The sequence below is a fragment of the Odontesthes bonariensis genome, chromosome 3, assembly GCF_027942865.1.
Source record: "Odontesthes bonariensis isolate fOdoBon6 chromosome 3, fOdoBon6.hap1, whole genome shotgun sequence".
NCBI classification, from domain to species: domain Eukaryota; kingdom Metazoa; phylum Chordata; class Actinopteri; order Atheriniformes; family Atherinopsidae; genus Odontesthes; species Odontesthes bonariensis.
In genome coordinates, this window is record NC_134508.1 from 32575060 (window position 1) to 32593285 (window position 18226).

General features: G+C 37.7%; 1 protein-coding gene across 1 annotated transcript; it reads right to left on the reverse strand.

Annotated features, from left to right (window-relative positions):
• Positions 1-4778: 4778 nt before the first annotated feature.
• On the reverse strand, positions 4779-17861 carry igfn1.3 (immunoglobulin like and fibronectin type III domain containing 1, tandem duplicate 3). Its single transcript, XM_075460666.1, has 24 exons — positions 17777-17861; positions 15286-15353; positions 14964-15086; positions 14731-14867; positions 14519-14618; positions 14385-14426; positions 14255-14300; positions 13897-14080; positions 13678-13791; positions 13397-13559; positions 12986-13258; positions 11367-11903; positions 11161-11285; positions 10940-11081; positions 10501-10794; positions 10069-10365; positions 9807-9986; positions 9586-9714; positions 9192-9500; positions 9021-9106; positions 7656-7848; positions 7065-7361; positions 4873-5199; positions 4779-4783 (listed from the first exon to the last, which is right to left on the reverse strand). The coding sequence occupies exons 2-24, from the start codon at positions 15335-15337 to the stop codon at positions 4779-4781; spliced, it is 4155 nt and encodes a 1384-aa protein (XP_075316781.1). The 5' UTR covers positions 15338-15353; positions 17777-17861.
• Positions 17862-18226: the final 365 nt, after the last annotated feature.

Genomic DNA, 18226 nt, shown 5'->3' on the forward strand with positions numbered 1-18226 from the left:
CCCCGACTAAGTATTGAGTGCTGTACATGCTCATACTTTTCATGTTCATACTTTTCAGTTGGCCAACATTTCTAAAAATCCTTTTTATTTCATTGGCCTTAAGTAATATTCTAATTTTTTGAGATACCGAATTTGGAGTTTTCATTAGTTGTCACTTATAAATATCAAAATTAAAAGAAATAAACATTTCAGATACATCAGTCAGTGTGCAATGCATGGATATAATGTACAATTTTCACTTTTTGAATGCAATTACTGGAATAATTCAACTTTTTGATGATATTCTAATTTACTGGCCAGCACCGGTAATTGGGTCTTTCAAGGCGAATGCATCATAGTAGGCCTATTTGTAACATAGTGTTCAAGGCCCTGATTTTAGAAGAAACAAAAAATCCTTAACAAAAATTCAATGAAAATTGTTTTACAGCTTCATGATTTGGTGCAACTGAAGTGTCAGGTTTTTTTTTTATTTTCACGTTTTAAGCAACTTTCAGCTAATATGTATAGAATATCTTGCTTTACAGATTTACTTTCAATTTTATACCAGTAGGTTTGTTTAAAGCTGTAAGTATGGAAATATCTGAAATCATTAGATAGTATCTGAAAGTATTACATGCAGTTGTACTTAAGGTAGATTAACATGTACATCTCTTTATCTGGATGGCCAGCCGGAAGAGTTCACAGAAAGTAACTGATGTCTTTTGCAGATATTGACTCTAGCTGGGACAACAACAAAAACGTTATTGCAAACAAATGATTACAGCCCAACCCACCAGTAGATAACTGGAAATGGATCAAACACGTTCATGAGATGGAAAAATTGACTCTCATGTTGAGATTACATTTATTGTATGTTTTTATGTCTTCTTCTATGCAAGCAGCCAACCAACTTTGAGTGTATTTCCCTTCAAATCCCTCGTGAAACAGGGTTTTCACTTTTAACCACCAGCCACTCATTGTGTCCTTGCAATGAGTAATAACAGTGATACTCAGTTTGAGCATGATTGTGTGGGGCTATTTCAAGCCGTGCAATAAAAACTGTTGTATGGCACAGGAACTATGGGTGCTCTCCGGCATGGGAAGATGGTATGAGAAGCTCCATGTTTCTAACGACATTTTGTCAGAGGTCAGTGAAGACAGAAGCTTTGAATTCTGTGACAAAACAAGCCAACATTACACCTACAATAACTGTGTGAACTCGGGCAACACCATACTTTTGTTAGCTTTTCGTTCATTTTTAGCTTAACTTTCATTGGAAATTTTATCAGAGGTAGTAGTCAGAGGGATTTTGTTTGTTTAAGTAGGGGAAATAAAAGCAGAGCATATTAAACCCTTACTTAAATTAGTTTTTTCTTGTTATTTTGCTGCATGAAATTGTTAAATACGATTGGCATGTGGTCACAGACTTCTAAATGTCAAAGCATGTTACAGTAAACTTTGGCTAAAGAGCTAGGTCAATTAGAACAGGATACTGTGTGGCCACTGATAGTAAAAGTGTGTTCTGGGGCCTCACACAGGAAGATGCCTAGTTGCTTGAAAGGTAGCACGTGGTCATGCACATGAAATGTCATCGTTTATGACTTTCCATGCCCGACCTTCACTCTGATGTGAAAGCATGCAAACACATGTTCACATTAGAAGAGACATTTGAAGCCATGTGGCAGTTGGCAAAGCAGGAGCAGTGCTCATGGATTTACAAAGCAAAGGCACAATGAATGACTCGCATTACCGCTGTGGTGACCTGAATATGACTCTAGCGAACAGACCACCTTGTATGTCTAGATATAAATGTAGGAAATTTTGTGACATCACTGGATAAGAAGCTAAAGGGTATATATTGGAATAAAAGCTTTGGGTCTTGATGCATGTACTAAAGTTCTGGAAGAGCTTTGATTTATATATTTGTTTATTTAATATGTTTTTATAGATTTATAGGGGATTTAATAGTATTCTAATACACCAAGAAATACAGGAGGTGTTTTCAGTGTATTGTTGCCTTGGAGCAAAGATTTAGGGTCATGTTACCATTGTTATTTTGGGATGGTGTGGTACAGTTTTGTTAAGATATTTATTGTTTCCAGAGGATCGATCTGGCCTCTATTTTTTATTTTTTTTTCTTCCAGACAGTCTTAAATATGCTGTTGTTCACCCATAGCTGAAGAAACCTAATTTGGTCTCCAAAAAAAGAAAGTCATCTCTGCATAGTTTATATAATTCAATGAACGATAACAATGGTTTTAAATGTTTTTAGAGCACTTTGTTGTACAGAGACATGACTTGTAAGGGGATCAATGACCTAACATAAGCGCAGATAGAACAGACAGTGTGATTTTTTATTTTTATTTTTATTTATTTATTTTTTTTGTTATTTTAGTTTTATGTAACGCATTGGACACTATAGATCACAACAACCTCTTGATTCATTTAGGGTCCGGGGTTGGAATTAAGGACACAAGTCTAATGGCGCTTTTCCACTAGCTCGCTTCGGCTCGGCTCTGCTCGGCTCGGCGCGCTATCGCGTGTTTCCACTAGCACGCCGTACCTGCAACCGGGACGATTTTCCGTATCACCTCAGCCCTGGTTCCAAGCGGGCCGAAGCGGTACTAAAACGTGACGTCAGCCAACTGCCTTCCACTGATTGGGCGATGAGTGTCGTCACTGGAAGCGTCATAACGCGGATAATAAAAGCTAGCGTTAGCAACCGTTAGCTTACCTCCAAACGTTGTCTTTTTGAAGCTCGTAACAAAACTCTCCGGTACTTTTCAATACTGTTTTGTCTGGCGGCCAGGAGTCTTCTCTGGCTCTCTTCTCTTGCCTTCAGTGCGACAAAAAGCCACAGGGTGAGCAGCAACACGCGCAGCAACACGTGCAGCCGTGTTACGATGACCCCGCCCATGTCGAGGAGGCACGAAGTATACTCGTTTGTTATGGAAACACAACCAAACCGAACCGTGGCGAGCCGTGCCGAGCTAGTGGAAAAGCGCCATTAGTTTTATATGCTGACGTGTCTCTAATGGAACTTTTTTTCTGTCACTCTGAAAAACTTTACCTCCTCAATGGCTTAGCTGACTTCTGGCATACCACAGGACTCGATCTTTGACTCCTTTCTGTTCTGTATTTATATGCTACTACTTGGCCTTATTCAAGACCTTAATGCAGACATCCCAAGTCTCCCGGAAGTTCCGGGAGTCTCCCTGATATTGATAGTTAATCACGGATACCCGCGAGTCGGATAAAATATCCCGGATTTTTTTTTTTTCAATGCGAGTGAGAGCGTGCAAGCAACACAATAACTCGTGCACCATGCGCGTTTGGACTGCGCAGGCACGAGAGAGAGAGGGGTGTGGGGAGAGGTGTGAAACCTGTGCGTATCTGTCCAAAGCGATGCTCTTTTCAACCAGCGCTCAAGGCGACTGCTTGTCAGAGGGCGCGCTGATTGGTTTAGTCAGCAAAATAAGCCAATAACGTTCGGTGTGGGAGGGCTTCGATTTACTCTCTGACAATCACCTAAGTTACCCCTCAAAACTGTGCATCCTGCCAAATGGCAGAGGGTGAATCCTCGAGTAAAAAACGAAAATATAAGATTCATTTTACAGCAGAACATACTAAAGTATATCCATGTGTAGTGAAGGTGAAGAATGATGACACCATGGCGAGGTGCACTGTATGCATTAGTGACTTCAGTATTGCCCACGGCGGACTTAATGACTGTAAAACATGTGGAGGTAGGCTGAACGCGCCAACATCTGCATCTTATTTCTGTTGGTTAAATTGCTTTGAGAAGCAAAATGCTTTATTGTTGTGGCCCCAGCCAGCTAGCCAGACTACCTTCGTCAACGCCAAAATGAGGCTGGAACTCGGCTCACAGGACGCAGCAGGGGGTAAGAAAATGTTCATAAATGATGTTGCTAATGTGGGATGTCATACAGCTTCATGTCAAGAGGCGAACTATCCCTTTTATATAAAAAAAATGGTTGTAAAGAGATGTTTATCGCAATTTCTTTTCGCTTCTCAACGATTTTTGTATAGTAATGACAACAATAATGATGATAATTTGAATAATCACAACAATGATCATAATTAAAATTAAAAACAATAATAATCCTCCATTATAAAGTTGAGTTAAAATGTTTTCTAATAACATTAGGCCAGCATTTAAATTCATTCAATAATTTGATTATGACCATCTTATATGGAATTTACAAACACTTAGTTGTATAATATATACAGTATATTAAGTAATATTATTTTGCAAATTACTTTATTTGCATAAACATTGTTATTCTAATGCTGATATAAATAAAAACACTGCAGTGTCAAAGTATATGCTTATAGAGGTGTTTGGTGTAGATTTGAACATGGCATAGAGAGCAGTCAGCTCTATCCTGCTCAATAACTGAAGAAAAAAGCAGCTAAAAGCTTTATTATAGTCAGAAAATGTCCAAAGCAGTTGCTTCATAGAACTTCAGTTGTTCAATGAATAAATGCTTTTGGGGGTTTGCATATTATTAAAAGTGAAAATTCCCTAGTAACGGTAAAAGCGTCCTTGAATTTGATCCCATCCTTACAAATGCTTTCAAACTTTTTTTAAACTATCAGCAGCATTTTCTTTTATTTTTATTTTTCATAATTGATTTTTCCATCCCACTTTGTTCAAACACAATAATTCACACACAAAATAAATAAACACAGATGACAACAAGTTTCTAAGTGGCAAATGCTTCCCCATTTATTTAAATGGAACTGACACCTTGTGGATTCAGGTCCACTGCATCATGCTAATCTGAGGGAATAAGACAAGAGAAATGTTAAAACTCATTTTTACACTAACAGAATATATGTACAAAACTGATTTTTATTTTTTACATTTACCTTTAACAACAAGTTTGGTTGAGCACTCCACTCTTCCCATAGGGCTTTCTGCAACAACAGTGTAATCCCCACTGTCCTTGGGCCCAACCTTGAGTATCAACATGGAGCAGACCCCACATGTGTTGGTGATGAAGTAATTAGTGTTGGTGTTGAGGCTGACGTTATTTCTGTACCAGGTAACATGAGGTCTAGGGTTTCCTGTCACAGCACAACTCATGTAGCATTCGTAGCTCTCTGGACTTTTGTGCATTTTTAACGGAACAGAGAATGTAGGAGGCGTCTCAAAACTGTAGCTCTTGGAGTCGGGAAGCTTCAAAGAAAACTTCTCTGAAAGAATACAAGAAGAAGGGTTGTCAGACATAAGGATGGATATCCTTTTAAAGGCTAAATTCAGTTTACTGCTCTGTTAAAGAACTTTCAGTCAATTCAGGATATGCAGTAGAATTTTAAATTGATTTAAATGAATATACTGAAAGACAAACATAAAGCTAATTTGCAGCAATAAATTAACCTATCTAGTTACACATGTAAAAACTCATAGTTTCGAGGCTCACTGAGCCATTACTTATTCCTATAGCCTATGGCTTTTTTTGGCCATTACAGCTCCCCAGAGTCTGAAATGAATTGTTTGAATCATAATTTGCTCATTTAGTCAGACCAATGGCTCACAACCTAAAGTTACAGTTAAGCCAGGATGTATTCATACCTATGCCAAATGTTGATTAGCAGTGAAATTTCTCTGTCATGAATATGTTTGTTCTGGCTGTTTACTGGCATAAACTAGGTGATAACTCATTGTGCTAGAGACTTAAATGACATGTTTAAACTACCCCCCTTCTTTTTTTTTTTCCAGTTAGTCTCCCAATAAAATCTCTTTTAAAATACATTGACCTTATTATTCAATATACATTTAAACTAAAATGTCCTCATGCTAATGCATGAGTACATTACATATCTTCTGGTAATCACACAGAAAGCCTTTATTTTCAGTCATGGGAATCAATGTTATGGTTAATAAACCTTTGTCTTGCACTTGTATCCTCGACTGTCACAGAGACGATCTAGACAATAATTTAGAGACTTGAGCAGGGATTTAACAGAAAAAAAGAGTATTAATATATATACTGAAATGATCTCTGATAACTATTGATAGCCAGGATAACTGGTGACTAAATTTTCTTTGATATTTGAATCGGCTAATTGTTTATAGCTCTGGGCTCATGTAACGGGATGCTTTAAAGTTTTTTTTGTACCTGTCAATTTTTTTTTAATATATATTTGAGCAAATAGACATGACTCCAAATGTTTTTATAGTTTCATTTTAACAAAACAATCAAACAAATAAAAAACAATCCTCAAGGTTTAAAGAGTTGTCGACACTCTTCAGGGTGGAAAGGTTACAAAATCTTCTCTAAAGAGTTTGAACACAACTCACCCAAATCATGTAAAACTTGTGTCAAAACAAGGGAGATTTTAGGTCATTAATACCTGCCTCAGAAGTGGGAAGCTAGCAAATAGAAGTCTAAAAGCAAAACCTAGAACAGTCTGCGAAGTCATTTATAAAGCTGTGGGGATTGCTAAGCAACTAAAGGTATTTTCTGATGGTAATGTCACTGGTCATCCTAAAAAAACGGAACACTGTCTGGTTTATTGGAACATGTGACACTGGACAAACAAGACCCAAACAGAACTTCTCTGTTTAAATGAGGAGTTTCTGTGTATGGAAGAAGGAAAATAGTGCATTCCTTCACGACAAAGTCTGGGAATAAAACTGGAGAAATTTTAAGGTAAACATCAGGAAATCTGTGTGTAAACTTAATCTCAAGACTAAGTATGTTATGGAGCAAGACGGCAGGTCACAGCTCTGACAGTTGAAGTTGAAGTTTCTCTTTACAGGGGAACGAACTTGATGGATCTAATTAGTAGTTACATTTTTAGTAATTGCTGCATATAAGAGTAATGTAATGAAGGCTAAGGTTCTCATAATTGTGCAACTGACGCATATATGTAAGATGGTATAATTCTCCTTAATAGATAAATAAGTATAACGTTCTGTCCAGTTTGTTTAATTGGTCCTCTAATTCTCTGACATCAAGCACCACTATACATATTAATTTAGGTCTCGGCTGATACCTTCTTAAACTGCTCTGGGGCTACACGTGTTAATTTGAATCACTGTTTCTGAAACTTGCCTTTCTTCTTGTTCACTTCCCAGGTTGGTGACTCAGTGGCTTCAGACATACCCATGTCATTCTTGGCGTAGATCCGAAACTTATACTGCCTTCCTGGCATGATGTTTGCGGCAGTGTACTTGTTATTGAAGAGATGGTCAGCCACCGTGTGCCAAGTGCGTTTAACCGAATCCCGCTTGGTGACCATGTAGTGCAGCCTGTCATCTTTCTTCTCGTCTGGAGATGGAGTCCATGAGACTGTCACTGTTCCTGGCACATTCTCGTCCAGTTCCACTGGGCCTGGAGGCTTCGGGTCATCTACAGACAGGTAGGAAAAACTTTATCAGTGTGTTGTTTACATGAATGTTGACTACATGGGGAGTGCTTACAGATTTCTACTTGACCTTGAAGCATACCTGGATTACTGAAATTGCTACAAATGCTCAAGGATCTGACAGTTGACTGTCTTTAAAATTCAAAACAAAGCGAGTTGAACATTTTACATCATCAAACCCCCCCCCCCCCTCAAAAAAACTGAGCATATGGTAAAAGACTTCACTTTAACTTGAGGAGTCAACTGAAAATCTCAACTTTTCCATTTGATCATTGTACCTGTGACTCTTATCTCAGCACTGGAGGTCTCCTGACCAACAAGGTTCTTGACAATTATAGTGTAGACCCCGGTGTCATGGCGCTCTGATGAGGGGATTATTAACTGTGATGATGTGTCTGTGTTGCTCACTGTTACAGGTTTGCTCACAGGCAAGCCATCCTTTAGCCATTTTATATCTGGGACTGGAGAGGCCTGTCAACAGTGGACATACAAAGTTAAGATGTAGGTTTATGAGTTATTTTGTCAAGCAACACAAAATTGTCTGATCTTTATGCATAAGGTTGGCTGTGAGAATAAGTGCTAACGTGGCACAATCAGTATTTAACCAAATTAGAAAACAGATTTTAGTGCTTTAGTTCGGATCCAGTGCCGGAGATGCTGGTTGAAAGGTTTTCCCGCTTGTTCCCTGAATAAGATGTTATAAGTAACAGAATAAGCATTGGAGCACTCAACCCTGCATGTAAACCAAACGCATGCAAAGTTAACAGTTGGCCATTAGCGGCTTGCCCAAAGTCAAATGATAAACCGTGACTGTATTTCTCTTAAACATTCAAACACTGCAGCGTGCAACACATGCTGAAAGGAGGAGACAACTGTTGAGACTGACCATTAATGACAGCAGCCTTTCCTCAGGTTAGTAATGAAACCTTATAATTGTAAGTTATGTTGTCTAAACTTTCAGGCATGTAAACTACCTTTCAAGTGTTGAGCCAGCCCTCGTTTCTTTATATTTTCTTGTGATCTTTTAAATTTCTCTTGAGCAGTAGTTCTCCTGGATAAGGTTAAGTTTTTCACTGAACGTTGGCTGCTTTTTCATTCATTTTCAGTCCTAGTACCCGACCTTGCAGGTAAATTCTTTTTATTTATTTATTTTTATTAACATTGACTTATAAACCATGAATCATTCAAGCTTAAAAAAATACCATCAAAGAGGGTTTTCTATTGTGTGTGACAAGCAGTTTGTTTGTAGTTGTATTTTCCTGAGGATTGAAAGTGGAGTTTGTATGCAACCAATCCAAAATATATTTTCACATTATCATAACTTTAAGTGTTATTCATAGTTGATGATTTTAGTTAGGTTTGGATTAACATGTATATATAACAACAATTATAAATTATAATATGTAATTTCTGGCAGGTTCTAGCAGGTATTTATCTCAGCGATTTTATTTAAAAAAAAAAAGAAAAAAAGGTCATTAATGTAATCAACTGTTTTACACATTTATGCAACAGACACTGTCATCTTTTTAAAAGTATCGTCTATGCAAAGATTACCCAACCTTATTTATATAAGACGTTATATTTGACACCTCAGTTGAATGTTGTTAATGCTCAAATGTTTTAGTATTAGTGCGGTACTGAACCTTAAAGTTGATGTTGATACGGGTAGAGTTCCCAGCTTTCACTACCACAAAGGTCTTCATTTTTTTGTCGGTGAATTGAGGTCTCACTGTGATGATAAAAGAATAGTTCTAGTCAGGCATAATCAGAAAGGAGTTATGAAATGAAGAAGTGCATAACTTCCAAAGACTCACCTGGAGGAGGCATTGCAATGATGTAGTTGTCTAACTCTTGAGGTTCACCATTTCCACCCTCATTTGTGGCTACAACTCTGACCCAGTACATGGCCATAGACTTCAAACCCACAATAGTAAAGGAGTTCATAATGATGGGATTGGAGTTACAACGACCCCATTCAGGACTTTCTGCTGGTCTAAGCTCCACAAAGTAACCTTTGGCCTCATCTTGGACCCCTTCCTCCTCTATAGGTTTAGTCCAGCCCAGTGACAAATTGGTATATGTAGAGTCTGTCACCTTCAGGTCAATAACTTTACCAGGAGGTTCTAAGAACGTGAACAATATGGCAGTTATACATCAAGGTATGAACATCGAATATTAATAATACAACTTTATCAACTTAATACTCACTTTTCGGATCTCTTGCAATCACAAATTCGGAAGGTGTACTTGGCTCTCCGGCACCAGACATGTTTATAGCTGAAACTCTGAATTCATACTCAATACCTTCAACAACATCCTTCACTGCATACTGTTTTCCTGTTGGCATGATAACACGTCACTTGGCAATGTCTCCTGTGTTCAAACATTAAACATATTTGTTAAATATGGCAAGATTAGAATGGCCAAACCTTTAATGGGCTCATCAGGCGGGTTGATCATGCCCCACAGATTACTGCCTTTCTTGCGTTTTTCCACGTTGTATCCCAGAATATTTGTTCCTCCAGTATTAGCAGGTGGAGTCCAAGCGAGATTGATACAGTCTTTGAAAGCGCTGACAATTTTTGGTGTAGATGGAGCTCCAGGGTACGCTAAAAGAGACACCACATATAAAATACTGTCGCATATAAAGTCTTTCTCAATGCTGTATTTCGGACCTCTAAGAGGACTCACCCTTTGTCCCTGCCTGGATGTCGTCAGTCTCCATCATGTCACTGACACCTTGATCAGTTTCAGCCCTGATGTGGTAGCAGTATTTTCTGCCATGATCCACATCAATGTCCCGATATTTAGGCTCTGGGCCAATCTTACCCAGCTTCTTCCAGCTGTTGCGTCCAATTTGCTGACGCTCCAGTATGTAGTCGGTGATAGGTGAACCTCCATTGTTTTTGGGAGGCCTCCACTTGAACTCGATGCAAGAGGCTGAACTTTCAATGATGTCTGCAGGTCCAAGGGGTACTGTTGGTTTATCTGTGGTAAAAGCAAAAAAAAAACAAAAAAACAAAAGACTGTGATTATCCTCTTTTTTTTAAATCATTTAATTTAATACACTGACTTGTTTAGATTAACACGTGCAGCCTTGAAAATGCTTTGGACAAACCTTACCTAGTATAACAAGTTCTGTGATGGCCTCAATTGTTCCACATTCATTTTTAATCTTAATCTTGATTTCTCCACTTATTCTACGTTGGCACTTGGTTAAAAGCAGACGGGTGTGTGTGGACGACTTCTCAATCTTGATATTTGTATCCTCCACCAGCTCTTCACCGTCATTGTACCACTGGATTTTCATGGGTTCACGGCCAACAAATGAAAGCTTGAATGCTGCATCTTTTCCAGTTTTGATCCTAATGGGTTTCTTGAACTCGTCAAGGTCTTCAAGGTTGATTCTTGGGGGATCTAGTAGGGGAGTAAATTATAAAATAATTCTAAAAACAATACTTTCAAACTGAGATAATGAGAATATTTTCTGTCACTTTTTTAACTTGGCTGAACTTTTTCTTTGCTTGAGTTGGCAACCTCGAATCAAATCTTATTACATTACCTTCAACATTTAAAACGCCTTCGGTTTTACGCCCGTCAGCTTCACATCTGTACTTTCCAGTATCATCTTCTTTGCAGTTTTTGATTATGAGTTTGCGATTAAACCCATCTTTGATGATACAGACGTCATCTGTGGCTGTTATCTGAAATGCATGCAGCCAAATGTAAATAAACCTCAGAGAGTAACAGGTGAAACTGTATTTCTAAAGTCATGTTTTTCACCTCTTGTCCATCTTTGTACCAAACTGCATCACAGTCCTCACTGCTAAGCTTGCAGACCAGCTCTGCATCAGTACCAATAATCGCAGTAACGTCTGAGAGCCCGCCGGTGAAGTAAACCCCGGGGTCTTAAGGAAATACAACCTTGTGAATATTCAGTGTGTACAACATTATTCAGAGTGAAATCTCAGTGTTCTGATGCATCTTACCAATAACAGTATCAGGGACAAGTGGGCCTGCCCTCTCTCTCTTCCTTTTCTCTTGAGTGGGCTCATCTTCTTCAGCATCAGCCTTTTCTTCTGTTGCTGGTGCAGATTCTCCTGGTTGAGACACTTCTTTGACCTCCGTATCTATATCATCTTCTTCCATATCTTCTTCATCTTCCTCCTCCCCTTGCTCATCTACAGCTGAAGACTCTGTTTTATCTGCATCTCCTGCCCCTTCACCTTTTGAGTCTACCTTAACTTTAGCCTTTTTCTTTGGTTTGGCTTTGGCTTTGGTTTTGGCTGCTGGGTCTACTTTTCCACTATCTTCAGCAGCAGCAGCAGCTGCTGCTGCTGCCGCCGCCGCCGCTGCTGCCGCCTCCTCCTCCGCTCTGGCTTTTGCCTTTGCAATCAGCTCATCTCTTTCTTTTTGTAACTTAGCCTGTTGCTCCTGGGCAATCTTCAGAAGGTCATCTCCACCACCACCTGCTCGAGTTGTCTTGCGGGCTTTCTTTTTTCCTTTTGAATTTGGATCTTTGTCAACTAATAAAGAAGACAGTGGCAGGAAAATGTTAACTGGTCTATAGACTTTTTGAATTTTTAAAGTGAAATTCTAGTAATCATGTATTTGGACCATATTATCACTTGTCTTTAAAAGATTAAGAGGCCAGAAAAATACTTGCAAACAAGCCCATATTAGAGTAGAACAATTTCACTGACAGCCAAGAAGCAATAATCGATGCAAATGTAGAAATGCCTCTATTTGTTGTATTGTATATTTATTACGAAGGTCTGATTATTTTATGGAAAGGGTTTCTACTGAAGTCTAAATCAAGGACAAGTCATGCAGAGAAATCTTGTAGGAGGTAGTTGTTGAAGGAATGGTAGAGTGTAAATGAGGTTTGGAATAAATAGAGCTGGAGTTGGAGTACAGAAAAATTGTCTTGTGTTTGCACTTTTCTGATCTGTGGCAGTGAAATGTTGTGATACTCTTTGCAAATGTTCAGACTACCTTTCAGTGAATCTGACATGCTGAAGTTAAACTACAAAGGGTTCAAATAGAAATACAGGATTGTTTCCTGTGGATGAATGCATTTTAAAAAGCAAAACAAATCTGTTGCAAGTCAAGTGAGTGAAAAAAACTTAGTCTAAGGGTCATCCTTCCATGGTTGCGTGGTGTTCTGACTTCTTCTCTTTCCTCTGTATATACTGGCTCAAATAAATAGTGATGGGCATCAAATTCAAATGCCTCATCTAAATATTTCAATTATTTAATGTTTAAAGATTACACAGGCACTGAAAGGGATGATGCAACTGATAAATAAAGAAGTGAAACTTGAACAAAAAGGTCTCTTTCTTAATGTGCCAGGTGCTGATACTAATTTGAGCCTGTTCTTTCCAAATAAAAACTGTATATTTTTCTCACTCAGTGTCTGACCAAATTCAGTGATTTTTGTGTCAATGTATATAATTTACACTTACATCCAAATAATTCCATTTTAAAAAGAGCTGGAGTTGGAGTACAGAAAAATTGTCTTGTGTTTGCACAAGACAATAATGGATTATTACCGATAATAAACTTGTTTTAAATTGTGTAAATACTATTTAAAGTGGTAAAGCTTTACCTTCTACTATAAGCCAGGCGTTGCAGGATTTAAGTCCAGCTGTAGCTGCATAAATTCCTTTGTCAAGTGGCTTGCAGTCCTTCACCACCAAAGTGTGAATCAGCATGTCCTCTGATACAGTAATATCATATTTGTCTCCTTGCTCCAGTGGGGCATTCTTCCCATTCCAGCTGATCTTTGTCATTGGATGTGAGAGCAAACACTGAAACACAGCATCTTCTCTTTCCTCTGCTGTCACGTCCTGAATCTTAACCAAGAAGTCTGCAACAGGAACTGGAAAAGCATGAAATTACGATTAAACATGCAATAATAATGTTTCCCTTCACTGAGAAAGTCATACAGGACTAGTCTTACAACTTGTCAACTGAATGGCATTGTGTACAAGTTAAGTAGTGCCATGTATCATCTTACTTTTTAATTCAGTTGAAAAGATCTTAACTCCATCAACTTCCACTTGGTACAGTCCTGCATCCTCTGGATTAACACCATTTATGCAAAACATAAACTTCCTTCCCACTTGCTTCAATCCATGTTTTACCTCTGTGTCGGCCTCAAAAGGAATCATTACTCCATCCTGTTTAAACATAGGTAGCCATTAAAGTCGATATGAAGGTTACAAGAATACATCACATTCATTGCTTTCATGCAATTAATTCAGAGACTAAATCAAGTTTCAAGGTAAAACATCTCACCTTGAATATAAAGATTTTGCTTGTAGGGTCCTTGAGTGCCATCTCAAGTTCGAACTCTGCACCACCATTAGCTTTCAGTTCAATAGGCCTTAGGTTACTGAGTTTTTCAACAACCTGTTTTAAATGGAAACAGGGACAAAATACTGATATTGTACATAATGTGTATATTTTTTTCTGTGTGATATCAGCTTTACAGAGTCACATAAAGATGAAACAAACCTTCTCTTGTGCCTCCTCCCTCTCCATCTTCTTCTCATTAAGTTTTTTCAACATCCAACGGAAATCAGTAATTGCATATTGCGCACAGATGTTCTCGTATTCTTTCTTGTCTGCACTCAACAGGAGTTCCCAAAATTTTTCATCGATTTCAAGCTTTGTCTCTTCTTTTGGCTCAAGATCCGCCCTCCAAAAAGGAAACAAATATTATCCAACATGGCTAGTAAATCATGTATAAACAAAATAAAATGGATACAATGATTAAATGGATAATAGAAGATTTCTGGATAGACGGATGGATGTCAAAACAGAAATTGTAAAGAAAATGCATAATCATGAGCTTCTTCTTTGGTAAACTTACGTGCTTTTTAATTTCATTTTGAAATCTTCAGATAACTCCCGGACAGCTAAAACACAAGCAGCGCCATGGTTACCTCAGACTATTAAACGATTATCAGTTCATTTTTCTAAAATAAATGTAGAATTTGTACCTGTTCTTGATTGTTGCATGGCTTTGCTCTTTTTATAGCCAACTACCAGGAGAAAATAGAGTGAAGTTACATTTGAAGTAGGCTTTTAATAATTTTTGAGTTAATGTCTGGTGGAATAAATGTAATTATCTCACCTTCAATGACATTCAGAGTTGCAGTTACTACTGCTTTTCCATACTCATTTCTGGCAAAACACTTGTAGGTGTCAGCTTGATCCGAAGATACATCAGGTATCTTATCAATCAAAACAGTTTTTTTAAGTCATCTCTAAACCACAATGTATTGGTCAGTCCGATGTAGATTTTATTTTATATTCAGTTATTATTAGATTGTCTCTGATTTGAACCTGAAGTTGGTGTTCGCCAGAACTTGACTCGAATACCACTTTGTACCTCTCTTCATTTATTTCACCATCATTTCTCACCCAGGTCACATCTGGTGTTGGGTTACCAGTTACTATTGCTCTGAAGATGACCTGTTTTCCTGCAGAAATGGCAACAAAAATATAAAGCTTATTTATTTTACAGGATGTCAGTATCATACTAAATTGAATTATGATTAGAAAAGAGATTACATTACCTTCTTGTAATGTGACAGAGATGGGTTTCCGAGTGAAATCAGGGGTGGTCATGCCATCAGGTAATTCCTCCACATATTGAGTGATCATAACTCCAGGAACCCTGGAGCGCTTTTTGATTTTCACTGTCATTCAATGAAATGCATGTTGTTATACAAATCAGGAAGAATTTGGGAATAAACAAATATGTCAATATCAATAAACAAAATAGCTCTGATGCAGTTTAATTTATTCAACTTAGTTTTGCTCATTTATTGAAACTTGTCTGTAACATAGATTTATTGGCTATATAGATACACATATAATGTGTGTGTGGTGACTTACCCTGCCCGGGAGCAGTTGGCTGCTCATCCTTTGCTTTGGGAATTTTAACCATCTTGACACCAGTTTGCCTGTTGCAAAAATATTGCAATGCTTTAAAAACTCTTAATATTTAAGTAAAACATTGTATACACACTTGTATACACTTTCAATTTGTCTTCACTTTGATTTCTGGATTAGCATGTCCTCGGCTAACACTGCAGGTAACTAACTAACTAACAAACACTGCCTATCATGTTAGCACCATTTGCCTCATTGTAAAACCTGCTATTAGTAACGGTTAAGGTTAAATGAATGCCTTCTCAGGCATTACATTTAGATGAAATCATGAGAGACAGAGCCTGACTGGCTCAGAGCCAGAGGCTGGTGGTACTACCCCCAGTTCACGTCTACCTCCAGCTTCTCCTTTCACCAGAGCAGGGAAGAGTTAAATTACCCAGGCCATGATAGACGTTTGTAAGGGTTTGTAAGGTCATGACTCGTGTTACTTCTAAACTAAACAAAGTTGATGCTTATCGACCGGTTTGATGTCCTTTTTCTCCAAATGAGAATCGATAAGGGAACCGATAAAGAACCGAATCGTTAAGCAGAATTGAAAATGGAATTGGAATCGTAAAAATCTCATCAATTCCCATCCCTACTTATCAGTCTAAACAGATCATTCGATCAGAGTGTTGTGATGAAGGTTTTCCAAGAGGTGACCAAGAAAATTCCTCCCGGTCTTACAAGTCATTTCTGTGTTTCAGAAGGTGTGGATCTACACTGGGTGTCAGCTATTGTTGTGGAAACTGTTTAAGGCAGACGGGAAACATTTTCAGGAAATGTGAATCCATAGAGAGACATTAAAGATGTAGTGGGAGATATTTTTCTCACACCGATTACAAAAAATGGACAAAAAATGTGAACTTTGTGTTGTTGTTTCTTTGAGAAGTTGGTCTTATAAAAGAATTATCCCATATCAATCTATGAGTTTATCATTTGATCTGTATACACTTTTGTGGAAGTAGATTATGAAGATATTTATTTGACTACTGATGACAAAAATAATAATAATAATTGATAGTTTCAGAACCACTCTGATTTAATAATATAACTTTAGAAAAAGCGAGACTTATAACCTTACACACGCTAATACTCCAGTAGTGTTGTTTATTTGAAAATTGTACTTACTTCCTCAAAGAACTCTAAGCTGTAAAGACCAGAAGACCTCATGACAAAAACTGATATGACCAGAGTTACATCTGCAGTCAGCTTTTTATCGTGTGAAATATGACCTAAAACCTGCAGTACCAGGATGGTCACTTTTAGGAATCAACAGGTATTTCGTGACCAAATATTATCTCCATTATTTATTCAGAATTTCTGCTACAGGCAAATCATCCATCATTCTTGATTACAAATTAAAATATTCAAACACTATACAGCAAATAGCAAAAAGAATTAGCTACTTATTGTATTGCAATTTAATAATGTTCATTCACATAATCTCTTGAAACTAAAACATACGTTTTAGTTTCAAGAGCATAGCATTAAAGTACCACGCTGTGGTCTTAATGAGAAATATATTCAGACAAAAATGTGATACTTTAGCAAATGAAAGTATCTAATTAACTTGGAGGGTAGAATACTAAAAGGATTAATATCATATGTAAATAAAACTTCTCAGGTGATTAAAAACAGTTTGATTCTTTCGTTAGGTAAGCAGTCTTTGTTTACTTTTCGATCTCATTAGTCTAATGATTGACACTTTTTGGTCCCTAATTATACTTAATAGCTACTTAACATATTTCTGTTCAATCTAATTAAGATAAATCAAGCAGACTTCTGTCAGTCAATGAAGTACCTGCGTGTTTTACAGTTTTGTTCACGTGGTGAGTTCCTGCCAAGCTAAATTTGTCTGAGAGAAAATAGCTTTGCCAAGGGTGTTAGGAGTGAGCTGATTTATGAATGCCAGGTCTGTCTTAAATTTCTGAGCTCCCACTAATAACTGAGCATGCACTTTTACTTTTTTATGCAATGAAATACTGAACATTAATTTCTAGTTTTGCAAACATGGCATGACGCTCTGAAGGAAAGTGTACAATGTATTTATCAATTAGAGCACATAAATTGGTGTATGTGAAGGGCTTTTTTTAATTGGTTTGTTACAAAAAAAAATTTCAACAACATGACATTAGTGACACCATCTGTGTTACTCTACAGCTAATTTTATACTTGGGTATTCTATAATCGGATTGAAGATTCAGAGTTCACCCAAACAGATGCAAACAATGTTAATATAGTTGTATTTTATTGGTACTTCATTCTCGGAGATACTGAATTGTTGGTTAACATGTATTCTGATTTACAACCATGAAACACTGTTAAGTTGTAGAAACATGCAGCGTACTGTCAAAAATGTGGCGCGTAGAGATTTAACGTTGTAAAAATAATGATAATCGAAACCCATGCTATCAAGTACAAATCTTGCGCAGTACTTCTTAAATGTACTTACTATTTTTCAAGTGAACTGCTGTGCTCTGCTGTCTGTTGCCAGCCAGGTTCCAGCTGATTCTTGAGTGTGGACTCTTCGTTTTAAGAGGCCATAAAGACTTGCAAGGACACTCAGAGCAACTTAACCCAGTGCTTTTTTACTGCGGCACTTGGGGATAGGTTTACTGACATGCTCCCTAGCCCAAAAATTCTTTAGGTTCTTGAAAAGGGGACACCCAAGGAAATGCTGCAGTGAGGCTCTCTAATCCCACCCTCAAAACTGGAATTACAGTTTTAGGATTGCAGATGGATGCTTTCAGCTGATTTGAGCGCTCACCTGAGCTGCTTTAGTATCGGCTTAATTGCACATGTAGGCTGCTTGAAATTCGTCCCAGCATTTAACAAGAGGTAAGTGTCAATTAAGTTATTAGTTTTTGAATCTTTGTTGTTTTCTAAAGATGAAAAATCTTTT